Source organism: Aythya fuligula, chromosome 12 (assembly GCF_009819795.1).
Source record: "Aythya fuligula isolate bAytFul2 chromosome 12, bAytFul2.pri, whole genome shotgun sequence".
NCBI lineage: Eukaryota > Metazoa > Chordata > Aves > Anseriformes > Anatidae > Aythya > Aythya fuligula.
In genome coordinates this window covers 8296125-8322394 of record NC_045570.1, presented here as the reverse complement: position 1 = coordinate 8322394, position 26270 = coordinate 8296125, and the positions used below count along the sequence as shown (strand labels likewise).

Below are 26270 nucleotides of genomic sequence, written 5' to 3'. Positions count from 1 at the left end.
CACATGTACCAGGGTCTGCCTCCCACACTGAACTCATCTCTTGAGCTGGAATAATTTAGGGATGAAAAATTAAATCTGAGACTACAATCCCTGCTGTTCTTGTATCTCGACCAGCCGAAGCTTGTAAGAATATTAATTCAGTGCAGGGTTACTGGGAGACTGCAGCAAAGATTAACAAAATCAGGTCCGCAAAATGTGAAGAAGAAAGAGTGAAAGGTGCAGGTTCACTTCATTGGGAAAAGGGAAAAAAGGAAGAGGGTATAAGAAAAAACCTTCCAGTATAAAAAAGTGCAGCTATAAAGAAGGTGGTGTGCAGCTGCTCTACAAGCCATCCAAAAGAGGGCAAGCAACAACCTCCTCTGCAACCAAGAGAAATTTGGGACTGGCACTATTGTGAACTGTAAAGACTGAAATTTCCATTATTAGATCTTTAAGACAAACGTGCTAGGAATATTTTGGTTCTGTCTGGACCAAGGGGACAATTAGCCGGCCAAAATTCCAAACCTTCCCCAGAGAGGAAGCCTACAGATGTTCTTCTGAACTCAATCAGAGTCATTCAGCTCCACGTTCATCTCCCATTCAGCCCGAAGGAGCAAGGGTGGATCGCTCCTGCCTATTCGTAGGGAAAATCCAGTGCTTGGTGATAAGAAGCTCTGGTTAATAATTTGCTGGCCTGCCCAGAAATGTGACACTCTTGGTACTCCCGGCTCTCAGCTACGTTTTCTGACAAAGAGATCTGGTTCTCTGTCTGTCAGCTTGATTCATCTGGATGTCTCCGGTGAGCTTAAATAATTCATGACGATAAAAGTTTATTTTTATGCTCTCTCGGAATGGTAATGAGGGTTTGTGGAAGCTGGCGCGATGCAGCGGGAAGCAGCGGGGTGCAGCTGCAGACTTCGCATGGGTGATGTATGCTCATCATTAGCGGGTCAGATGCCAGGCAGCCAGCAGGAGCGAGGGCTTCTTGCACGCTGCCCTGTTGCAGAGCCCCGGCTCTGATCTCCAAGCATCATCACAGCCTCTTTCTCCCCAGCAAGGCTCAGGGCATGGCTTGCCATGGCTCCTCTGTGCCTGTGCTATGGGTTACGAGGTGTGTGTGGCACAAGGAAATCAAGCACCTTGTTTGAACTTGCATTTAAATGGAAGAGTTTTCGTGTCCGGATGCTTGATGTTAGCAAGACTGAGAGTGAAACTGGGGGTCTCCCAAACTAATGGGACAAAACTTCTACAGCTTGGGCTGAAGAAAGGAAGCTGTGGGACCTGCTGGCTGTGAGCTTGTGGCCCTTTGGTAGTGGTCGGGAGTCACACCCGGATCCTATGTCAACAAGGACCCACAGGGGGCAGTGATGGGTTCTGAACCAGCAAAACTCGGACTCTGTCCATGGGCAGCCTCACAAACCCTGTCCCAGAGACCATCTCCCTGTTTGTGATGGCTGAGCTCACTGGGCCTTTCTGCCAGACCTGCAAGAGGGATCAGAGCTGGGGCTGGAAACCAGGGCACAGCTCCTGGATCTAAGCCATCCTTGTGCTTTACGTGGGCCACTGAACAGCCCCAAGGAGATGGTGGGGGCATTTATTGAGATAAAACTTGTGCAGTAAGGCCAATGGGAACCCTAGCTGTGCATCCTGAAATCTTTAGCCTCACTGCCTGCAACACAGCCCAGTAACGCCCTGGATGGGGAATGCTCTGTGCAGCCACTCGCTCTCTGCTATGCAGTCCTGTACATCCAGCATTCTCATTACCTGTGTACTCAGGAAAGCAGATAGTCAGTGGAGATTTCTTAATTTTCTCCTCAAATATGTCCTTCTTGTTTAGAAAGAGGATGATAGATGTATCTGTGAACCACTTGTTGTTGCAGATGCTGTCAAACAGCTTCAGTGATTCGTGCATGCGGTTCTGCAATAGAAAGGAGAGATCACATCAGGCCGAAGGCAGCGACTCGGGGATGTTCAACATGTAAGGAAGTCTAAAAAAACTAAATTAAGGAGGAAAACAAACAAAAAAAGAGAACAGCTACAATATACATAATAAATTATGTATACATACAGCTGAACGTATACATACACAGATGCAATCCCTAGGACACTGGACGTACAGTTAGTAACTTAAGGGCATTTAACTATACAGAGCTGTTTTGATTTTGCATAGCATATAATTTACTGGATCCCAGCTCATATAAATCATCATGCACCATGCATGGATGGGAAGTTATTTTTGCCCTTTTTGATCAGATTCATGTGTCGGTGTAGCTCATGCAGATTTTCTAAAACTTTTTTTTTTTTTTAAACTTTCTTGAGTGTGTGGCACACAATTGGTTGGGTACATTAACCAAGGACTGGGAGATCCTTGAATTAATCTAGAGTTGGAAGCAGACACCCAGGTGACATAAGTTTGGAAATGACCTTGCCGTGACCTTTGCCTGGTTTTGTTATTTTGTTTAGTGCTGTTGTCTGTTGTTGTGCTTTTCTTTTTTTTTTAAATTTGTATTTTTAGTTCTCTTTGAAAGTGGCTCAACAAGAAGTGTCTGGCAAAGAGAGGAAAAAAAAGGAGAAAAAGGAAGAGGAAAAAGTATAAAAAAGAAAAAAGGAAGGAAGGGCATCTCAGAAGGACCAGACTACATGTCAGCCAGCTAGCACTGATGTTAGCACATGCCTCTAGGAAGAACGTTAGCTGCTCGCCAGGAGGAGAGCCGTGAGTTCAAACGCACACACAGCGAGAGGTCAGCTTTTTGGTTATGGGTCATGCAAAAACCGACACAGGAAAGAAGAGAGAGATAAAAAGGACTGAAAAAAGACCAGTTAGAGAGCTGCAAAGTCCGCCACGTGGTTTCATGGTGGTGGAAAGAGCTCACGGCAAAGTCAACCAAGAGTCATGTTCCCCGCTGCTTTCAACTCTCAACTCAAGTTTCTTTTTTTTTTTTTCTTGGTTCAAGAGAAGCTCCATACCTGCCAAATTTGGTTGGTCTCTCAAATGCTCATTTTTTGGCCTTTGTTTGGCTAGATAAGGTCGGGCGGCCGAGGAAAAGTTGTGAAGGTGCTGAGGCTTGGTGCTGTTTGGCGCGAGAGGCCGCCGCCGGAGTGCGCACGCCGGTCGCGTGGCCGTCTCTCCACCGGGAGCGGGGCAGCAGAGAGAGCAGGCGCCGTGAGGACGGGGTTACCAAAGGCAAATCGGGTTACAGGCCGGCTCCTCGGCTCGTCCCCGCGGCAGCTCCTTGGGACAGCACTCCCCAAACCCGCTAGTGCACACACAAGATGTTACAGCCAACGCAGGAGACACGCTAGAGAGAACAGGGCTGCGCGCGCCGGCAGCTTAATTGAGCCCGGTGCGTTATTGATTAACGCCTTCCTTTTCAGCGACACGCGTCAGCTGCTGCTGAACGTTTTAGTTAGATGCAAGAGGCCCTGTGGAAAGAAGCAGCTGACGCAGCCCGGAGGGAAAGGGGACGCTGCCGCCGGGTGCTTTGCAGAGCTCGCGGCGAGCGAGCGCCTCTCTGCCCCGCAGCGGCGCACGGGGAGGCCGCGGTCGTGCACAGCTGGAGAAATGCATTTATTTATGGGCCTCGGTTGGAAGATGTTCGCGTATCTGGATCATCCCACGTTTGTGTGCTGTTTTTCTGCTAACTCACTGTGTGCGGGCTGCTGTGGGAGCCACAGAGCAACGCTCCTCTGTTACTCGTGGTCTCAAAATTGTAACCGCGTAGGAACCCACAGACATTTTGTACAGGAGGTCCTTGGCTACCCACAGCCCTTCGGGAGGAGAGAAGAAATCGGAGGGTGGTCAGGGGAACAGAAAGCAAATATAATCAATCAACTATTTTCAAGCAGGGTCCCTCAGAGAACATTTTTAAGAACATTTTTATCATCCTCACTGATGTAAAATAAAAGCAGAGAGAAACAGACAAACGCTGGCCATGGTTTAAGCGAATAACCTCGTTCGCGGCAGCCTTCGGCCTCGGTGTCACCGTACTTACCGTGCCACACCTCGCCGGCCCCGTGCCAGCAGGGCAACGGGTTTGGGTAGGAGAGAGAAGCCGAAGCCTTCTCCTGGGATGGTTCCCAGGAGCTTCACGGTTAGGTGAAGCTTACTCTCCTAGGGCAGCAAGGCTATGTAAGGACCCTACAAAATCCTTCTGCTCCTCTTCTATGGCTCAATTAGTTTGCATTGATACCTGTTAGGACATGACAGTGTTTCCCCAAGACGCAGTGACTCTTAGCATTCAGCCTGACGGAACATACATGCAACGCAAACCAGTGCATCCCTGGAGGGAATGACAGTCAGGATAAAAATCCCCTTTCCTTTCAAATTCCCGAGGTGGGTTTTGAAGCTCCGTGAGGCTGCTGACCTGGCTGCCTGCTCTGCGTAGGGAGATTTTTGCCCTACCTCTGTTGCTTAGCTGGGCAAACACCACCATGGCTCTGCTCACTCTTCCTTATTCACTCAGGAGAGGTTCTGGTCCTAAAACCCACCTTTTCCTTTTCCTACTGCCCCATGGGGAATGCTCTCGTGTCGCAGAGGGCTCCTGGGAACCCACCAGAGCAGCTCCCCGTTTCCACAAGCTGTCCTGTACCACCTCACTCCAGGAATGGCTCCCTGCCTGCCCTCCACAAACACTCACAACCCCTCTTATTTTTTTCCCCAGAGCTCAGGAGCAGAGCCGGTTGTTTCTGCAACACAGCTGCTGCGATCTTTTTTGTTCTCCTCCACGACTAAGAGCCAACTGTCATGCAAACCATGAGGCCACTGACCATTATCCTCAGCACAGAAACTCCACATCCCCCTCCTGGTTGATCTCCTAAGATGCCCAAGCTGCTGCCACTTGCTTCGTCACTGCTGAGGAAATCTCCGAGTGCTGCAATTCAATTTTCAGTGCCCAATGGCAGCAGGGAGAGCACGCTAACCAGGTCAGGCAATGAAATACGAACTAACAGGCTGCCACTAATGCACACCAAGGGTCACCAGCACCGTGCCTTCTCCTCATTACACGTTCAGCAACGGGAACACAAACAATACCTTCATATCTTAGCCAGATATGGATGACCTAAATATCTCAGTTTCAGAGGCAGCAATATGCAGCATCTCCTTCTCTTGCCACGGCTCCATTGCATTTGTGAGGAGGAACCAAAGAGGACAGTAGAGGTTCCCATGACAGGTCCCATGCCACTGCTGGCTTTAAAACATTTAAAAGGAACAACGTGCATCTGCCTTTGTTAATCAGCTGCTCCTCTTTTGCTGGTTATTATGACTGATGTCCTTCTCCCCTCCTCCTAGTTACAAATCTGAGTCTTTTCCTTCTCCAGCCTCGTCTTATCAAACATAAAGATAAGCCACAAATGAGACAAAATAGCATCATTAGGCAAAAACAAAATCTACTGAGCTGCTCAGCCAGTTACAGGGAGATGTTGCCACTGTGTACAAAAACCCTCAGCAGACAAGCAGACAGCCACGCAAGTCCTTGCATCAGTAGCTGCAGGGGAGGTGTAATACCTTGAAGGCAGCATCTTGTCCATTGCAGTGGGTTGGGCAGGGTGTGCAATTTTGGCTGCTGAGCTCAGGCTGTGTCTGGCAGCAGTGGCACTGCCTGAATTTCCCTGCGGGTTTGCTCCTCTCTGCTTGTGAGCCGGGCACGCACAGTGCCCAGCAGCCTGGCCGTGGGACGTGGTGCTGCAGGAGAAGTGGTGTGAGTGGTGTCTGGGGCAGTGTGCGTGGCTGGACTCAACAGGGCTGGGTGCTCCTGTGCAGAATGTGGTCTCTGGGGGCAAACGGGCATCTAAATCACGGGTGCAGAGAGATTTCCTTCTGATCTGGATGCAGAGAAGTACTTGCCTTCCGTGACTCCCATGGTGTTGCTCTTTGTGGCAGGGAATTGGAGCGAAAACACATCCCTTAAAAGACGATCTGGTCTTGCTGAGAGAGGGCTCTGCACACAACAGCTCATGTTAGCTGCTGCAGGAGGATGGGTGCCGAGTCTTTCAGAACAAAGAGTGCAAAAAACTTCAAAAAAAACCCTTACCAGCTTACAGATGTGCTTTACATTTAAGGGAAGGGGCAGGTCAGTGGGCATTTCACTTGGCCCCCTTTAACCAGCTCTTTGCTCAGTCCTGTTTGAAAGGATTTAGAGCAAACCCGTTCGTGGGCTTATTTCCATGTCACAAGCTGACCCTACCACTATGCTGATCCCAGTGCTCTGACGTTAACCAGAGCTGAGCAAGGTGAGCCCTTGCTCTGTGGTGAGGTCTTTGACCACACTCAAACTGCAGCTTCATCTGCCTGAAATGTGACCTGGCTTACAGAAGCATAAAAAAGCCATTGTGAAATCCCATGATTATTGTCACCTGGACACTGAATGCACCAGGAAACGCTGTTCCCTCCACGCGCCAGCTTTTCAAGTGGTTTTTGGGCACCCAGCATGTAGCAGGGCTCCTTCCTTCTCACAGCTCCGTGCCAGCAACGAGAGCACTACAGGTCTTTTCACATCTGGACAGCCCCCGACCTCCAGTGGCTTACTGAAGCTGGAAGTGCCTGCACCACAGTGCACATTTCTATGGGAAATGAAGATGGAGGAACAGCATCCAGCTCTTAGCTGCCTCCTCTTTTGTGTTTTCTAAGTGAGAAGCAATAAAAGCTGATTTACGTCATTAGAGGCAGCAGATGTGACGGATGCAGGCAGACGGCAGATCAGCCGACTGAAGAGATGCTGCTTTCACTGCTGGTTTTTGGACGGCAACCACGTTATCGGGGGAGAGAGAGGGTGCTAGGGGGTGAAGCTGAGAGAGGACCGAGGTCTGTGGGTGCAGAGTTTCCCACCTGCCCTTTGCGCAGCGGGTCCAGCAGGGCAGACAAGATGCGACACCGTCGTTCCTCTGATTTGCATCGGCCTCGCTCAGGGTTGTTTATTTGGGTTAGGCGGGGGCGTCCTGCAGCGTGGCAGAGTTGGTGCCGAATCCTCTCCCCATTTACACTGAATGTGTAAATGAACAGCAGCTGCCTCTGCCCTCCTGTTGCTCTGCATCCCCAGAAATGCTTTGTGAAAAGGGTTTGAAGCAGCGAGCGAATGTCAGCGCTGCGGCAGAGCCTTCCTGATGCAAAAGCAAAGTCAGCGCTGCACAAATCCTGGCTTCTACAGCAGGGCACTTGAGAGAGGAGGCTGAGCCACCCTGCTCAGGGCCTTTCTGTGCCAGGAGGGAACTGGTAGTGGCCCTTGGCTTCACAGTTTGGGTGACAAACCCCTAGTCATACCTACAGAACACCTTGTTCTCTTCTCACGCCACACGTTTGCTCACTGCCCTGCACGTCTGTCCTCTCCCTGTGTGTTCTTCATGTCCTTGGTGTGCTTGCCCTGACCAGCTGTACGGCATTGAGTTAACGGCTGGGTTTTTCACATCACATCGGGAGGTTTTGATTCCTCCCCAGTGAATCCTACAGGACTGAGCATCCTGGAGCATATCGGGGCTGGAGACAGAGGGAGGTGAGAACTGAGGATGTAGGGTATCTCATGTAGGGTATCTCATGTAGGGTATCTCAGTCAGTCTCTAGCTACCTGGAGGGCCACAGGTGGGATGTTAACACCGTCCTGAGTTCCAGCATCAGTATGACCTAAACAAATAGGTGACTTTATCCAACAGTCTGCCAGAGTTCAAATATCTAGCTTGGAAGAGGCTGCAAACCACAGCTCCACCAATCTTTTTGGGAAGAGACACCTGGTAACAAATAGCAACCACTGCCTCAGTTCCTTCCTCATCAGCAGCCTCCTGCAGGACTAACATCCTTACAAGCAGAAGAATAAAGGCCTTCAGACAGACGGGGCTGGCTGGAGCAAGCCCTTCATGATGCTGTAGGCTGGGCACAGACGAAATAATTTCCTTAGCCAGGGTACAGCCTTTGACTCCTTTTTGTTAGACAAATGCAACCGTGTGCTTGCCTCACTTGTTGGTCCTTAAAGCTTTCGTTTCCATCACGCTGAATGAATGGCTAGAATTCAATAATGAGTCTTCCTGCATCCTTTCTGTGTATTTAAATCATTTGTATTAATTGCACTCCTTCTAATACCAGGGAGCATGCAGGTCCTTGCTAACTTTGTTTCCAGATGGTATTTTGAGCCTAATGTCACAGTGGGAAGTTATAAAAGCACTCCTAGAGCAAATTACCTAAGGAATCAAACAGTTCCAGTTTCACTCATAAAAAAATGAATTTCTGTAGCCTGAAGAAATAGGTTAAACTCCTAGCCTGAGCCTGCCTCAGGAGGGCATGGCCTTCCCACGCCTCTCATCACCATGGTGTGACCAATTCCTTCAATTAGTTTCAAAAGCCCACCTATCTGCATCCCCTCTGCTTCTGGATATTGAGTCCTGTTAACACGCTTTGAAAATACACAGGTTAGCTGGAAAAGAGAAATACAACACCAGCACAAGGAACCATTACCTGGGAGTGCAGGACTTGGTTCTGAGGAGTGTGGAGGAGGACAAGTCTCCCCAGGATGTCAGTGAAAGGGGGAACGACTGACAAAAGCACATTGCTGTAGCGCCACAGCCAGCATAAGGCCATCTCCGAGCAGTTGCTGGCCACGCAGTGTCCCGTAAAGAAGCGTCGGGGCCTCCAAGACCCAGCTGGCACTCACCGTGGTTTCGTCTTCATGGAGCACCTGGTCGTAGCCGCTCAGCGCGACGCAGAAAATGATCGCTGTGACATCCTCAAAGCAGTGGATCCACTTCTTGCGTTCTGACCTCTGGCCTCCGACATCAAAGAGCCTGTGGCACAGTGGGGGGACCGTCAGCGCTTGCTCTTTGTTAGATAAGAGGAAACTTTAACAGCGTGGGCGTTTTCTGGCCATAATGTCCCTGGGAGGCTCCGAACACAAAGCACCAGGTTGTTAACCACTGTCTCGGTCTCTTTGCTGGCTGACATCACAACCATCGATAAATAGTGTCAGCCAGACGTGATTTAACTCATTTTGGAGAAAATATGTGTATATTTACAAGGCTTTATCAGACCTGGGGCCAACTCATATTGTGTTTCTAAACAAAGAGGTGGCGGTTGGGTTAGAAGAAGGTACCATGAGCTCATATCTTAAAGGCAGTGATTTTCAAGACAGGATTTACAAACTTTTCATGTTGCTGTACCCCAGAAATGCTGCATCCTCTGCAGTGGGAGCCATCAGTGCGTTAACTGGCAGGTTAATACCTTCTCTCTGGGGAACCACAGGGGAACACTGTGACAAAGGAACACTCTGAAAATTTCCTGCTGTGTGTAGTTTCAGACTAACCTGAAGTGGAGGTTTTTGAATGTGAAGTGGGTTTCTACGATGCCAGTTGTTTTGACCCTGGTTCGAAGGATATCCTGCTCCGTGGGCTGGTAGTCTGCAGCTCCGATTCGATCTAAGCTGTCTAGGTAGCTAAAAGAAAGAGAGAAGGAGAAAAGAAAACAAAAGCAGATAAGACTCACATTAATCTTTGTCAATCTCAGATGAATCCTTCAGCTTCCTATTAATCATTTTCAATCTCATTTTTCATGGCTGAACGTATCGTGGTTAAAGAAGAAAACCCTTCTCCTATGCTGGGGAGAAAGAAACGTTACAAACCCCACTACCCTAAGAATAAAATCTGATAGTGAACTGAAAGCAGGAAATTAAGTGTTTGTGTGTTGTGAGCCCTGATGGCAATCTGTGAAAATACATAGTTTTAATATTACGTGCTATTTTTATTCCCTGAGGGACGAAAGTCCCAGTCGGGCCATTGTGCTGGGTGCTGTCCCCAGCGCAGGCTTTTCTGTAAGGACTTATTCACAACGTCACAGGCTCTCCAGATAAGAGGCTGGAGCAGAGAGGTCTCTCTGCTGGAACAGGCAGGTCGAGCCACCTTTGGGAGATGCCGCTCTCTGCTGGGAAAGGAAAGGAGCCCGGGCAGCTTGCAGGGACGAGATGCTGTGCTTTCAGTCAGCTCGAATTAAGTGAGATGAAGCCGCCCGAGTGAGTCACTGCCTCAGCCTGAAATCGAACACGGGGCTGTGACTGCGGGAGATACACCACTTGGACCACATCCAGGGGCCAGCTCAGATGGTGGTAATCTGGGAGTTTACATCAGCGTTTTTTTTGGGGGGGTGGAAGGGAGATTTAGCTTTCTAACACACTCGGATAGTTTAAAAATATTTACCCTTATTCTGGTCCTGGCTTGAAATCTGTGAATGCAGGCATAACTTTTATATACTGAAACCTTGGGTATGAAGTCCTATCTTTGGGTGTGTTTGTAGAGGAACCCAGGAGCTGTGTAAATATGACCACAATCCATTTTTTCATTCGCATTCAAGATAATTTTTAAAACAACCTAGGCCAGTGAAATAGAATTTATAAAGAAAAGAGGAATTTGTTTTGGACTAAAATTCAATATGAATTATGAACACCTGGTTGCATCACACTGCAAAGTCTTTCCCACCACTGTCAAGCTGGACACGGACACTCCCGTTCCTCTCGAAGGGCACTGACGTGCATTACAGAGCCCAAACGCCTGCCTCTAGCTCCAGGAGCATCAATGTCACACGCGTGAGATGCTCTCGACGTACTGGGACTGTAACAAACCCAGTCTGCGCATGAGCACTGGTTTTGCCATTTGTGTTTCGGGCAGCCTGGGTGTTGCCCAGCAGTAAGAAGAGCTGTGCAGCTCCTCTGACATCAGGAAAAGACGCTGTTCTTGCCGGTGAGTGTGAGTTTACCAGGGAGTAGAGGAAAGCCCAGCGGGCAGCTGGCAGGGCTGTGCCATGTCCCTGTACTGCTGTCCCCTGCCCTCCATGCTGCTCCCCAGCCCTGCCTGCAACACCCCGTCCTGCTGCTCGAGACAATTCCCCTGCTGCACCAGGGGACAGGAGAAGGCTTTGTGTGCTGGAGGAGGGCGCTGAGTACATCGTCTGGTGCACTGGAGCCACGAACTCTCTGCACTCATTTTCACAGGCTTTCATGCCCACCCTGCTAGCTGGGAAAACCAGACAAACTCTAGGCTAAGGTGAAAACCAAGCCTTATCCTACTCACATCCCGTATTTTGTCTACCCACCATTTTTATCACCCTTTATTTTTGCTAAAGAATTGCAAGAATCGTGTCACCCCAAGAAAAGTACATAAGCTAAGCACGGTTGTTTTTACTCTGCCCTTTTTTCAAGCATTTAAAGATACTGTGGCTTTGTGACAGCTGCTCCCTTAATAGCCTTATGATGGGCCCTGGGGAGACGAATGGGGCTTCATTGGCTTGTGCTTGAAATAAGGCCCTTTGCTGTGACGGCTGAAGCCACGATCACTCCTCTCTTCACAACCTGTTGTCAACTTCTGTTATTTAAGACAGCCGCATTTCTGCATCCCCACAGCTGGAGACAGCTCTGCGGGGCTGTTATTGAGGGACCCAAGCTTTCCCCAGTGCTCAGGAACAAGCCCTTAAATGCTTCGTGGTGAGGGTAGAAAGTGGATGGGAAAGCGCAAGACTTTTCATTTTAACCTGTTCCCTATTAATCACTCTTGCCTTGGAGACCCTCCTTTCATGCTGGGAGTGCAGCAGATGAAGAACTCCGCTGTGAACTGGCCTAAGGACTCAGCATTGCAGCAGTCCCTGTGCTGGGACATTATCAGGTGGCTGTCCCTGTCCCCACCAGCAGTGATCACGTACATGCAGCTCATAGCTCTGCCATGTGGCATGTCCCTTGGTGCCCATCAGCAAATGAGCTCCAGATTTTATGTGAACCTGCAAAAAATTTGCCTCTGTGGCTTCCCTCGCCCATCCCTGTCCACAGCAGTGATGCAGCTCCCGGTGCCTCCATCCTTCAGGGGCTGGTGGGAGCAGAGGCAGCCTCTAGAGGGGGCAGGACGATTGCAGTAGAGGGAGGAGAGCTGAGCAGGATCCACCCCATCCACCCTCTCCTCCCGGACAGTGTCCAGCTCCCGGTCCCAGCCTGGGGTATCTCCATAGGAAGCGGGGCTGGGAGGGTCTCTGGCACCTGTCCAGCGAGCAGCAGCGATGCTGTGGGCTGTCAGGGTGCTGCTTCCCAGTGCTGAACTGGTGCTGTGATGGAGGACAACTCATCATCCCCAGCACGCAGCCTCCCCTGCCTTTGGGGAGCTGAGTGCCATGAGTCTGGTGGCTTGGGGTCACTCACAGACCCCAGCTCCGATCCGAGCTTCCACACACATCCTTTGCCTTTTCTATTAACACCTCTCCTCTCTGTCTCTTTCCTCATTTCTAGTCTTTTCCACCATCCTTTATGTGTTTTTAATGCCTGAAATTATTTCAGTTTCCTGGGTCTGCTTTTCACCTGTCCTGGTAGTCCTGTGAGGGTCAGCCATCAGTTTACAGGAGGCTATATAACATTTTCAGTGCCATTTTCGAGGCTGCATTCCAAAACTGTTCACTCTCCTGGCTGCTCCCACCAGGAATCTCCCCCGTCTGCAGCAGATTTTTTCCCCCAGACTTGACCACAGCTGAGCTGGGCTCCACTGGTGTGAGCCCCGTGTTTCCCAGCTCTGCCAAAAGCCCTGCCGGAGGAGCGTGCCACTGCACAACCGCCGTGCTAACACCCAGCTGCAGGAACGGGAGGCTCAGGCGGGCTGCTGTTCAGCTGCCGAGCTGATTTTAGCTCCTTGTTGCCTGGGGGTATCTCCTGTTCCTGCTGGAGGCATCTCCGAGGCTTCAAAGGAGCACCCGCGTGGCTTGGCAGGACCTGGTGGTGCGAGCTGAGGGTGCAGCGTGTTCGAGGAGCCACCTGCTCGGGAAGAGGGACGTCCAGGTGGGGACAAATTGCTGCACATGGCGTTGGATGGCAGCACTCCTGGTACACCCTTTGAACTGCAAATCTGAAGGCCAAACTGTTGCTGGAGACAATCGGTTGTCGCGGCCAACTGGCTCGATGACACATAATCCCCTCAGAAGCCGGCATCTGTTTAACTAGCAGAAATAAGAGCACTTTGGAGGCTGGGGAGCGAGCGCTCAGCTTTCCCCGCTCTACGTCATCCCCGTTGTTGCTTTGTGCTGGCACCAGAGCATCTTCTGCTCCCAGGCTCGGGGGGTTTGCAAACTGGAGTGGAAGCGTATCTGAAATGACACATCAGCTCTTACTTGCTGCCTGCGTTGCCCAGGGCTTGCAGGGGTTAAAAAAAAGCTGCAGAAAGGTTAGGAGGTTTTTGAGTACATAAGTAACCCTCCAGCATTTACGCTCCCGAGCTGAGCAGCTCCATTACTGCTTATATCTTTTATCTTATATGCTTTGTTTTGAAGCAGATTGCAGGTTTCTGAGTCACTCGGTTTATCAGGCTCAGGGACGTGAAGCCCAACTACATTACGCTGCCAAAAGCAAAATGCACAAGGAGTGGCATTTCCCAAAGACAGGGAGAGGAGCAGATCGGTGTGAGGCTACGAAAGGCAGACGCTCTGTAAGGACTAGCTGATACTGAGTCTCCTCCCAGGGTAATGTTGAAAATCGGGAGTAAATATAGTTTCTAACGGCATGTGGTAGCAGCACTGCTGATGCCAGAGACGCTGCGTGTAGGAAGGGCTGTTGTGGGAGTTACCTCTGGGAACAGAGTGGTGACGGCCTACGTGCACGGCGTGGACGGGGACCCTTCCCCAGGCACCCTGCCACCATGGAAACTCCTCCTGGGTCTGTGTCTGTGCCAAAGGCTCTGCAGGCTGCTATTTGCAATGAAGAAGCGTAGCTGAGGTCCCCGGCTGTGGTCAGAGCTGGATACCTGTGGCATGGCTTACACAGATGTGAACATTCACATGGGTTGAGGTTAATGGCAGTAAAATAGTTCATTTTCTTTGGTTGCCTCGAAGGCAGCATCTTGGCAGTCTTTTTGCCAGCAGCATCCAAATTGCTGTGCCCCAGGCACTACGTGCACCCATGGTGCTAACGCAGCTCCAAGCCCACGTCCTCAGTGCTCACCAAGCCGTGGTGAAAGGGCAGCCCCAGCTCGTGTGCTGGTCTGGGGCAGATCTGGGGACAGAGGGGTAGGAAGGCAAGAAAACAAGCCTGCAGGCGGTGGAATCTTCTCAGATATTCCTTTGTGGTCCTGGTCCTGGCCTCTGTCCATGTCTCCTCCCTGAATGAAAGGCCACGTGTGGGATACTCCAGCGTTGCTGCGCTGGCTTGGGTTGCATTCGATTGGGAAATCAGAGCACCATTTGTCAGCAGAAGCAGCTGAGTCACTGCTGGGTTATTTTCTGCTCCTTGTACAGAGGCGCTTGAGGGTTAGCTCCAACATGATGGCATGGTAGCTGCTGGCAAATGCTGACTTTTTAATCAAGGTTGTCATGAGCAGAATTCAATTCATCTCACTCCAGATGTTATTGTGGAGACGTCTCCACCCAGGCTGGTTGCACTGAGCTCCTTCACAGCTCATGGATGGAAAAGGGCATTTCAAATGTCTGCTGTCTGCTTCTGACATTACCTTGTACCCTAACTTCTTCCTTTCATTTGACAATGAACCAATAGCTCAATGTATATTTAGCATTAAACCATTTAATATTTAGTAGCTGCAGAGCAAGGAGACAGAGGAAAATCACTGGGCTTGGAGAGTGTCAGTATAGTAAACTCATAGTATCTTCCACCAGGAGAGAAAAAATGTGTGGGTGCTGTTTCCAGAAGGTGTGATACGACAGCACGGCTGCCCAGACCAGCTGGCTCTGGGCAAACACCCCGAGGCTGTGGCACCACAGTGTTTTTCCTGCAGACCCTGTGCCCAGCCGTATCGGCTAAATTATTTTAGGGCAAGGGGAAGAAAACCCCACAGTCCACCCTCAGAGCCCAGCGCTCCTCCAGCACACACAGCGGTGATGTAACACGTCTTAAATAATCATCAGTTATGAAATGCTTGAAACGTCGCCAGGCAGTTGTATTGTGTCCCTTCAGAAATCAATAGCACCTAGGCGCAGGAAGCACAGCGCTCGCACACGTGCGCAGAGCGCGCTGTCACAGAAGCACCGAATATCCTGAGTTGGAAGGGACCCACGAGGACCGTGTCCAACTCCTGGCTCCACACAGGACCGCCCCAAAATCAGACCATATGCCTGACAGTGCTGTCCAAAAGCTTCCTGAACTCCGGCAGCTCGGTGCTGTGATTGCTGCCCTGGGGAGCCTGTCCCAGTGCCCGAGCACCCTCTGGGTGCAGAACCTTTCCCTAACCCTCAGCCTGACCCTCCCCATCCCAGCTCCATGCCGTTCCCTCGGGTCCTGTCGCTGTCCCCAGAGAGCAGAGCTCAGCGCCTGCCCCTCCGCTCCCCTGGAGCTGCAGGCCGCCATGAGGCCTCCCCTCAGCCTGCTCTGCTCGGGGCGGAACACACCAAGGCACCTCAGCCACTCCTCATACACCTTGCCCTCTACACACTTCCCTGTCTTTGTAGTCCTCCTTTGGACACTCGAATAGTTTCATGTCCTTTATTGTTTCACCCCAAACCACACTGTGTTCGCAGCGAGGCCGCAGGAGGCAGAGCAGAGCGGGACAGTCTCTTCCCTTGGCCGGCCATGCCGGGCCTGAGGCACCCGGGGACATGTTTGGCCTCGCGGCTGCCAGGCCTGCTGCTGGCTCACGTTCCACTTGCTGGCAACCAGAACCCCCAGATCCCTTTCCACGGGGCTGCTCTCCAGCCTCTCGCCCCATAATCTGTACATACAGCCAGGGCTGCCCCCTCCCAGGTGCCGAATCTGGTATTTGCCCTTGTTAAACGTCGTATTGTTGGTGACAGCCCAGCTGTCCAACTTCTCAACATCTCTCTTCAAGGCCTCTCTAACCCTCGAGGGAGTCAACAGCTCCTCCCAGTCTAGAATCATCTGCAAACTTGCTCAAAACACATTCTAGTCCTACAGCCAAGTCATTTATAGAAACATTAAAGAGAATTAATCTCTAAAACTGATTTAGGGCCTAAGTGGCCCTAAAATGGAGCTCTGGGGATCCCCACTAGTGACTAGTTACTGATGAAACCCTATTTACTAGAACCCTTTGAGCCTGCCCCACCAACCAGTTGTTCACCCATCGTATTGTGCACTTGGCTAGCTGTATGCTGGACCTTGTCCAGAAGGGTACCATGAGAAGCGGTATCAAAAGCTTTGCTGAAACCCAAAACTGGCTTCTGTGGGTCAACTAGGTGGCTAACCTTGTCATAAAAGGACATTAGATAAACAGGACCTGCCCCTCGTTCTTCCTTAACTAGAAAGTCCCCTCCCCTACATGGCAGGCTCTGCTGTCCTGCTTCTAACCAGAAATTATCCTATGTCCAACCAGACGAGATACCAACACAAGATACTCCCCAGACTCCCACCCCGAAATCCAACCAGCATCATGGCCCTTCTGGTGACTGCCTGCTGCATGGGAACGTCCAGGCAGCTTCAGCCACAAAATGAAAATGTTGTGGCCAGCACTGCTGTGTCCCATGGATGTACAGCAAAGAGACGGCTGTGAGGTGTTGGGCTGCCTTTCTCCAGCACACCATGTGGGTGCCAGGCGGGGGATGTGGCTAGCCACACGCTTTCAGGCCTGTTAGCAGAGAGCCAATGCACCATGAATGGGAGCCGAGCTGTTTGCTGGCTGCTAGCAGCAGCGGTGATGGTCACCAGGACCACACACTGGGGTCGTTTTCCTGCATGAGCTCTGCTGGATGGTGCTGGGATCTCATTACCCTCCCTCGGGAAATGAGGAGGATGTTCCCTGCTGTGAAAGGATGCTGCCAGATCTTGACAGGAGGGATGCTGTGTTGCAATGCATTTTTTAACCTGCACAGAAGTGGAACCCTGCTGCTGGTCTGGATCACAGGCTGTTTGCTCAGACCTTGCTGGCTGCAGGTGTGAGGATGCATCCACAAAAAGGGGAAAGGAATCGTGCAGGCGACTGTACAGAGCTTGTACATCAAGTTCAGCTTGGCAAGTTGATATTAAACTAATGATAGACAGGAGGAGTGAACAAAAGCAGGTTGGAGCTTAGCTGTCCTAGTTAGACTTTCAGCTTTCCAAAGCATGACTGGATCCAGAACAATTTTTAGCATCGCATGTGGATGAGCAGTGTCACTAAATAGCAACCATATAACAAAGGCTTTTCAGGACATAAAGGGAATTGGAGCTCCTGGTCCCCAGGGTGAGCTGCTGGCTGGCTTTGCTGCTTTGGCCAGCAATACAGCAAGGTCTTGTTGCTGCTGGAATAAAAAGACACGGGTATGGCTTGAGTTCATGCTCAGAGAGCTCTGGCTGGGGGGGCGGTGGGTGTTGAAGGAAAAGCCAACGTGAACAACCTAGTGCTGTGTCAGAGATGTTTTAGGAGCAGCCCTGGGAAAGCAGATGTGGGCTCATCTTTCTGCAATGATATTTGAAAATTGAAAGGTATGTAAGGAGAGATGATAAAGACTTTTTTTTTTTTTTTTTTTTTTTTTTAATTTACTGGAGCCCTTTCTAAAGAAAAAAGCCATATGTCTGGATCAGATCAAAGACCCACCTAGCTTAACCAGTGTCCAAGAGCAGATGTTGAGAGCTGAGTACAAATACAGGGCAAGCATGCCATAATCAGACTCTTTTTCCAGACCCCAATCCTTTACGGGTAATGCAGTTTCAAAGAGAAGGGTGATACCTTCATACTTATTAACCATCAATGATTTTACTTCCAGAAATTTCTCTAGGCACTTTAAAAAGCAATGCAAACCTCTAACAGCCACATCTGCAAGAAGGAATTTCACAGCTCAGCTACCCTGTGTGTGAAAAACTGCCACTTTCTTGCCTTTTTAAACTGCTATGTCAGGTTTTAACATTGTTAGTGCCTGTATGGGAACAGCTGTCCTCTGCCTCCTCCCCGTTCTCCACCTGTTTCTCCCTAGACCTCCACACATCCCCTGCAGAGCATCCCTGCTCCGGCGGGGAGAGGCCCCTTCTGCTGAGACATTCCTGCATGGAAGCACTTCGGAACCTTTCATCACACCAGTACAGGGAGTTTCTAATCTGAGATGGGAAAAGGAGGGAGCCACAACTGCCTTATCTCCATGGAACCGACTGCTTTGCAGTCCCTTTGCAGTCCCTTAACACGATGCTGCTACTGGAAGATCGAGATAGTTTAGCAGCTGCCCTCCCGGAGCTGCTGCACGGGCACGGTTTGCTAGCAGTGGTGTAATTCCTTTGAGAAGTTTACTCATCTCGGCATTATCGCTGTTTAGATAAAGCCTCTGTGATTGAAATCGTTGTTTAGCGCAGAGCCGCTGACCACTGGACACCCTCGCGTTTGTTTTCATAAGCGAAGGATTTGTCCGGGGGCCGGGTGGACCTTTCCAGCGGGGCTACGTAAATCCTGGCACGCCGGGATGACGCACGGCTCCGGCTGCACAACTTCTCCGGGGGCCCTTGCTGTCCCGGTGGCCTCGCACGCCAGCACAGAAGCGGGTGCTGGCCAGGCATCAGCAGAAGCCCCAAAAGGCTCCAGCCTCCCTTTTCCTTCATGCGAGCCTCCCCTTATTTCTAGTGGCCAGCTCGGCAGGAAAAGAGATGAGCTGGAGTGGGGATGAAGTGTGGTGGGGTTTGGTACCTGGGGTGTGAGCAGGATTTATGCCTAAATCCTTAAGCAAAAGGGTTTGATGCTTTCTTTTGCTCCAGGGACTGCTGTTGTAAACCTACTGAGGCTGGGGCTGATGGCTTTCTATACTGTAAAATAAAAAGGGAAGAAAAGAAATAAAAAGGAAGAAAGGAGAGAAAAGGAAAGGGAATTTGGGATAATGAAGGGCTTGTGCTGAACTGGAGCCCCAGTCAGAAGACCAAAGCCTCTGTGCCCAGACACAGGGGGACACAAACAAACCCAGGTCCCTGGATGAGCAAATGCACGAAGTCACAAAGGCTTCCTCACCGCCACCCTCGTCACATTGCACTGCGGCTCACTTCATTGCCCCGGGGCCATCTCACAAGCTAATTACTCCAACCCTGGAAAGCAAACAGCTGTGGCCACCCACGAAACCAGGCCTGCAGACGTTCCCTGTTTGATCAGCCACCGGCCAGAGAGATTCATCGGGGTGTGAAGGAAGGCCTGGGACATCCATACAGACACTTGTGGCAGTAGGGAATGCAGCATTAACGTCTTCATTTCTAAGCAGAAAATAAAATAAAATGAAATAAAATCGAGCTGTTGTGTTCGCGTAGTGTCTGTCTGTTGCAGGGATGGCCCTGGTGAGGGATTTAGGTCTAATATGCCAAAGGGAAGCATTAGTTAATGAGATCTGAGCTCCTGCATCGAGTGGACAGAGGATGTCCACAGCGGGGCGATGGCATGGCTATGCAGAGCGGGGCGGGTTTCACAGAATCCCAGAATCCCAGAATTGTCTAGGTTGGAAGAGACCTGTTTCAGGGACCTCACTGAAACACTTGCTGTGCACCTGAGGAAGTCGGGTTCTGGTGATGGGAATCAGGCCACTGGATCTCACCTGTCTGTTTTCCTGGCCTGTTAGCAAGCCATGGGGACTGCTCCTCCCAAACCCCATGGAAGCATCCCTGCCAGAAGCTGCGGGTACCAAACGCAGCCGGTGCTCTGCCGTGGACAGGTGTGAGGCACAGCCAGCAAGGGCAAAACCCGGGCAGTTTATCCCTGGCTGTGCACTGAGGATGTCTTCGTTATCCCAGACGTACGTGGAGCTCGTGGGCATGTGCAATCTGTGCTGTGCACATGGGCTCTCTGGTACTTCTCAGCGGCTGTCAGCCTGAGGCTCCTCTGAGAACGGCTCGGCTCGTGGGATTGCAGCATCTTGGTTTCAGTCCAGGCCGGATCCAGAAGCAGAGACATGTAGGGGAAAATGCATGGAGTTTCTCATTCTGTCAGACAGCACTCAGCTGCGCAGGCAGGAGGCTCGTCCTCGCCGGGTGTCGGAACAGCTCGCTGGGTCCCTCCAGGCAGGGCTGCCACCTGGGCCAGCCACTGACCCCACACTTCTCCTCTCCTTCTTTTATGGCACGAGCAACCTCAGAGCACCCCTTGTGTCCATATAACCACCCCGGGGGTAGTGCCTGCAGCCCAGCTGGTAGCAGCTTGCTCGAGGTCCCTGCAGGAGCGGGGTGACCCCTCTGTTCAGGTTAAGATGTGCACATGACAAAATTCACTTGGGATGCTCTGTATGGACAGCCTGAGGGGGCTGCAGGCCACGGTGCCGCAGCCCGCCAGGCATCTGACCACGAGCGGTCAGCTCAGCGCGAGGGTTTTGAGCTGCCCCCGGAGTGCTTCACCTTCACCGGCAGCACGGAGCTGGCCCGGAGCAGCGTGAGGTCTGGAAACCATCAGCAATCCTGCCAGACAACGCCGACATCGCTGCCAGAAATTCTAAAAGCTGGTGTCGAGCTTCCTCTTGGCTGCGGAACGGGAGGAGAGCAGCTCGAGCAGGCAGCTGGGCAGCACAGCATCGCCCTCGCTGCCGCTGGAGCCCCGCGATTCCCGCTGGGCATGATGGATGCGTCCGCCCGGCCTCCCGCCCGAGCAGGGGGATGTTGTTACTCACACGTGCTTGGGGAGGAATACAAGTATTAAGGGGATGGATGGCTCGCCCGAGGACACAACAGGAAGCTTGTGGCGGCGCTTGGAAGCCGCTTTGGGTTTCCTAAATCACGGGCAGGAGCTTCAACCACAGGAACTTGCAGCACTGGGTGTTGTAACACTTAAGCAGTGATCCTGCTCCTCACAGGGATCCTGCCCATGTAGGGGCAGATAGCGTCGAGCTGTTAGAAATTTATATTCCCCACATTAAGAGCAACCCATAAAGCAATGTTAAAATTGATGAATAAATTTTAAGTCGGGGATTTGAAGAGCGATAACAGAAATGCTTGTTTTGTTCTTTTCTTTTTTGGTGAACGAAGAAGGCTGAAAATGGATGCTGTTGTGTACTCCGCTGCTCCGACCAGTGTAATTTCATGCATTCCTGTATGGGTTTTGATGAGTTCTGCAGATCAATGATGCTGCATTTAAACACAAGCTAAGCGGTAATTACAGATGCATGCAAGAGTTATTTATTTGGTGGCACTGCACCAGCTGATGGGAGGATTGGCCGTGTCCAATCAATGTTTGAAGCTTCTCAGAATAAAGAGCCTTTTGGCTCCCAAAGCAAACTGAAAATGGAAAATAACCCCCGAGTCCCCGGAGGAGCCCCTCGTGTCCTCACAGGGAGCGCTGTGGGATGGGTCTGGGTCACCTCCTCCCCACGTCTCTGCCCCGTTGCTCGTGCTCAGCCTTGCCATCGCACACCGACACCTTGTTTGTGTTGGGTCTTCCTCATGGTCTCGCTGCGTGGCCTTGGGGCTGAGGGTTGGGCTGGTGGGAATTAAGGCAGAAGTAGAGGCAGCAGGGTCAAAGCAAAATCCACGGCTTCCCGTGGTTCTGGGGGCAAGGGAAGACAAAGAGGACGATAAATGGCATGAGCAGGGCTGACCACAGCCATGGGCTGCTCGCTGAGATGCTCCCAAGGCACCCGCAGCCTCACGGCCAGCCCCAGCAGCCCAAGGGGCTCCCAGCCCACATCTGGCTGAGCACCACGGCCGGTGCTGCTGCTCTCGGGGCAGAGACCACGCTCTGCTCGGGGATGGAGAGCAGGGAAAGAGGCCAGAAAGCTCCCAGGTGCGCGCTGATCGCCAGGCACCGCAGTCAGAGAAGCCTTTGGAAAGATAAACAGGACGTGTGGGTGACCTCTGTGCATTTAGCACATCTTCTATTTACTAGCAACTATTTTAAGCAGATGCTTTTGGGTCTCACAGATGTCTGAACCAAGGCAGCAGGGCTGAGCCTCAGTTCCCTGCTCAGCTTCAGTTGTAGCACCCAGCTCCACCCATGCTGGGTGCACAGGCACCCCTAAGGGTGGCTCTCCTGGGTGGGACGCAGGAGTTGGGTTCCTGGAAGAAATGTGCAGCCTTCAAAAGTACTTATCTTCTTTTTATTTTGATGAGTTTCTTTGTAGCTTCTCTATTTGTGTCATTTCTTTGTTAATGTCTTTTTGCTCAATGAGCTGTTCCTCAAGGGATTTGTTTAATGCCAAGTTGCCGGTTCCATTACTTTAATTCGAGTGAAGGTTTTTACCTGGACTCCTTTATCAACGCCCAGCTCTCAACAGATGCTTACTGGTGTCAGTCCCGTGTTTCTGCGGACTTTCTCCTATTCCTGTACCTTGCAGATTTGGCCTCGCTGCCCAGCGCATCCCCAGCTCACTATTTCTCACGTTGTGGGTTGCAAACCCATGGAACTGTTTGGCTGGAAATGCTCAGACTGACAGTGCTGCTGCTCAGGAGCAAGCCATGCCCTGGATTTTCCCAAGTGAGGCTTTGGAGATGGTTATTGTAAAACCCTGGGTACCCCGTGCAACACTGATGGGCTGGGAAATGCCGATGTGTGCCCCTAGAAGTGCTGTCAGAGTCTCGCTGGCAGCTCACGGGGTGTTTTGTGACCTGGGCTGGTGGTTTTGGGGCACTGCCTTTCTTTTCAGTGCTGGTGCTCCCCGCAAACCTGCTGCTCAGCCCTGGGTGACGGCGCAGCCGGCAGGGAAGGGGTTACAGCGAGGCAGAGTGCATCATAAATCCCAGCAAGAGGGAGGCTGGGACTCCGTGCCAAAATCAGAGCTGACACTTCCTTGGCGCGGCTCCACAGTGCGGTTTGTGCCTGCTTTCTTTTCCCCTCTATCTCTTCCCTCCGCTCCCAATGGCTCGGAGAAGGCTCTGCCGAAAAGCCAGGCTCCGGAGCATTTCTCCCCTCCTTTCCCAACACCTTCAGCCCCAGAAGAGACCCCGGGGGACCTCTGAGGAGGTGCCTGCTCCCTTCACTCAAACACTTCAATGCATTGTACGTGCTGGAGGTGGGGAAGGTGCAGGCAGGGGGGTTTGGCACAAGGACAGGCATTTGCTCTGCCCGTACTCCAGCCTCCTTGGGCACTGAGCTGCACTGTTGTCACCAAACCCATCGGCCCTTCCTGGAGCCTGCGCATGGCTGTAGGCTGTCAGGGGCTCAGGAAAATAGGAGCTGGGGGTTTGGAGGTCTGTAGTGATGGGAAAAGGTCAAAAAGTCAGCCTCAAGTGCATCTGGCCCGTCGTGGCTGGCTGCCTGCCCAGATCAATGATCGTCTCATCGGCGGGTGCATCCTCAGGCTTTGGGGGGAAAAAAAAAGAAGATAGGGAGCTCTTGTCACCTCTCCAAGAGAAGGAGGAGGCAGGAAGGCCATACCTGGCACGAACCCAGCCCCAGATCTGGGTGATGCTCATCACCCCGCTCCTGCTGCCTCGGTGGAGCCGCGGGGGCTGACGGAGCAGCCGGGCGTGCAGAGCTCTGCGGGGCTGTGAATGAAATCCTGGGGGAAAGCAGAGCCTGGCACAGCCTGAGGCATCGGCCACGTGCGTGTCACCGAGCCCTGTCCCCAGCCGTGGCCATCAGCGTGGAAGCACCAAGAAACGTGGTACGAGGGGACCGCCGAAAAAGCAGCTGGAAGTCAGTGGGTGCGGGTTGGAAACTGGCTCAGTGCTTGGCCTGGGTAAGCAAGAAATTAAGCGGTGTTTGCTGCAGGGCTGATTAGGGCCATTAGATCAATTAGTGGGGGAAACGATCGCTGCCCGGGGCTCCACGAGGTGAATCCTGACTCCCACACGACCGCCTGGGCTGAGCGCTGGGACTCTCCGGCCGTGGAGGTGGACACCAAAACCTCCCGAGCTCTTCCCCTGCCCACCCGTGCCAGGCTGAGGGCTGCTGCCTTGCTTTGCTTCATCCTTCGCCGCCCTCACCACCGTGGGCTTCAGCATCTCATAAATATGTGTATTTATTGTCAACGTGCCCCAGAGCTCAGGGGTATCGTGAGGAGCTTGAACCTGCGCTCCCCAACCCTGCTCTGCCCTTCACGGGTGCTGCACCCCCGTCCCTGCCTGCTCCTGTGGTTTCCCTGCTGCCGTCACGGCGTTTGCTACTTTTGTTTTTTTCATTTTTGTTCTCTCTTAAAGCCCTGGCCCCGCAAGGCTGGATATTAGATGGACTATTTGCTTAAGGAAATAAAAAAGGACTTTCCAGCCCTCCTGTTCACAGACAAAAGGCTTTACAGCCTAAGCCAGGGGGCTTAGGAAGCAGCAGATAAAAGCAATTTTCCAATGGTTGTCTTAATATATATTGAAAAACGTGGGCTTTTTAAGCTAAGCTCATGATTGGTTTCGGATTTTACTCATAACCTCAAACACCTGCGCGTGGCGATGCTGCGCTTCTTGCTGCTTGGGGGCAGCCAGAGTGGGAAGGAGGGGAAAAGGGAGACAAACCCATCCCGTGTGAGCAGGGCTGCTCTGCCCTGCCCTGTCCTGCCCGTCCTGGCCTCAGCGTGGCTCCTCCTGAGCCGTTCATCTCCCTTTCCTTCCAAGCCAGGACGATTTCTGGGCCAGGAGCCGGGGGCCACCCCGTCACTGCGTCGCCACCGGTGTCTGCAGCCCCACGTGGAAGATGCTTTGCGCTGTCCCGGAGCCTGCCTCCAAAGAAATCCCCGCGTTCCTGCCATTCTTTGCCATTTAAGGATTTAAATGAGCAGCAAATCCATCGGGAAGCAGGCACGACCTCCACGCTCGCCTCCCGGAGCAGCCGGTGCCAGACCTGACGCCGGGCATGTGAAGAAGAGCCCCGGCGAGCAGCGGGCTCCTGCCAGCTCTGCTGGCTGATGCACCACAGACCTGCAGCATCGTGGGGAGCAGCCGGGTCCTAACCTGGCCCCGAGACCCCCGAGAGCATCCCTGTGTGAGCGATGCCCTTCACTTTGCGGGGGCTGTGACAGCGCAGCTGAGCGCATGCGGTGCCAACTGCAAGGTGCGAAAAAGGAGAGGGAAATTGGGGCTCCTCCGGGGCCAGGCTGGAGCTGCCTGGATCTTGAGGATCTCAGGGTTTTGGGGTAAGAGATGGGGGCTTGCAGGGGAAACCCCAGCCCTGGAGCTGCCGTCCTGCTGCGTGGCTGGGGGCTGCGAGCCCACGGAGACGGTGGGAAAGGGGGTAGGAGATGGGTATCAGTGAGAAAACGACCGGAGCGAAACAAACAAAAGGAAAAAACCACACACACACACAAAAAACCCCAACCCACCCCAGCCCGTGGTGGCAGCCTGCCAGTTCCAGCTGGTTTCGTAAGGACATCGCAGCCTAAAAATACACAAAGAGTTGGCCAAAAAAAAGTCGGATCTTTCTGCACCGAATCTGTCACCCCCAGCCCTCTGCGAGGAAGGAGCCGTTTCTGTCGGAGCTGTCAGGCAGCGATGGGAACAGATTAGGCAGGGTGCAAGGCTACGGTTCAACAGGTCGCCTTTGGGGGGAAATCGAAGCGAGGTTACTGGTGGTGCTGGCTGTTCCTGCTCTCTGAACCAGCCATGGGAAGGGAAGAGCTTGTTGCCAAACCCTGGCAGCGTTCCCTTCTCCAGGCACAGCAGCCACGCAGGGGCTCAGTGTTTGCCACCCGGTTCCTGCAGCCTCGTACCCTGGACAAGCCATTGCCTGGTGTCTGTCCAGGCCAACAGAATCCAAACTTCACTAAAAAAACTTCATTTTTTTTTTCTTTCCAGGCCACGAGCTGATTTCTGCACAAATGAACTCCGGCTGCCAACTCCCCTTAGCCAAGCCGCGGCACCCGAAGGAGCCTGCTGGCATCATTTTCGATTCAACAGGGGTGGTTCCCAGGTTTGGGAAGGGGACAAAATGATAACCAGGATATTTTCTGCTAGTGCCAGACCACCTCCTGATCTGACAGAGCCCTTGGTGCAAACGGGAGAACCAGCACGAGCTGCTGCCCTCATCCTACCCCTCTGGGTGGGAGCTTCACCAACACTGGGACAGCCCCGACTGGTACTGCGGGTCATTAAACAACAAATTATTTAGTCAGGAGAGGTTTTACAAAGCACCAGGCCAAACACAGCGTTGTTATGATGCCACGTGGCAGTGCAGAAAGGGATGGAGGAGGAAGGTGCTGCTGAGCCCTGGCCCCCAAGGAGCAAACTCCTGCCCGCAGCGTGGTCTGGGCTGTCCCCTGGGTCTGTTCCCACAGGTCTTAGAGAGATTTTTTGGGGTTAAGGTGGATTAGGAGGGGAGAAGTGACAGTGCTGTGCCACCAGTTTTGGCCTCCATAGCCAAGGAGGTGCTGAGCTTTTAGAGGAGCTAGCTGCAGAATTAACATTCCTACTTGTAGGTGGGTTTGCTGGTGAGGAAACTCAGTCCTCACAGCCTCCGGGCAGCGTTTGGTGGGCTGGGCAGGTGAGTGTTGCTTCACAGCCACGTTGGAAACACCACCACATGGCCTCCACCCTGCTTTGGGCCAAAAGAGGCAT

The 26270-nt window shown here is 52.2% G+C and overlaps 1 protein-coding gene across 2 annotated transcripts in view; it reads right to left on the bottom strand.

Moving 5' to 3' along the window:
• The window catches only part of GNAO1 (G protein subunit alpha o1), a 128704-nt gene that overhangs the window by 13639 nt on the left and 88795 nt on the right, over positions 1-26270 (bottom strand). The window contains exons 5-7 of one of the 2 annotated variants that reach the window (XM_032195916.1): positions 9261-9389; positions 8616-8745; positions 1744-1897 (exon numbers count right to left, since the gene is read on the bottom strand). In XM_032195916.1, coding sequence (XP_032051807.1) covers positions 1744-1897; positions 8616-8745; positions 9261-9389 — 413 coding nt within the window. The remainder of the gene's footprint in view (positions 1-1743; positions 1898-8615; positions 8746-9260; positions 9390-26270) is intronic. The other variant, XM_032195915.1, reaches the window with a different exon arrangement.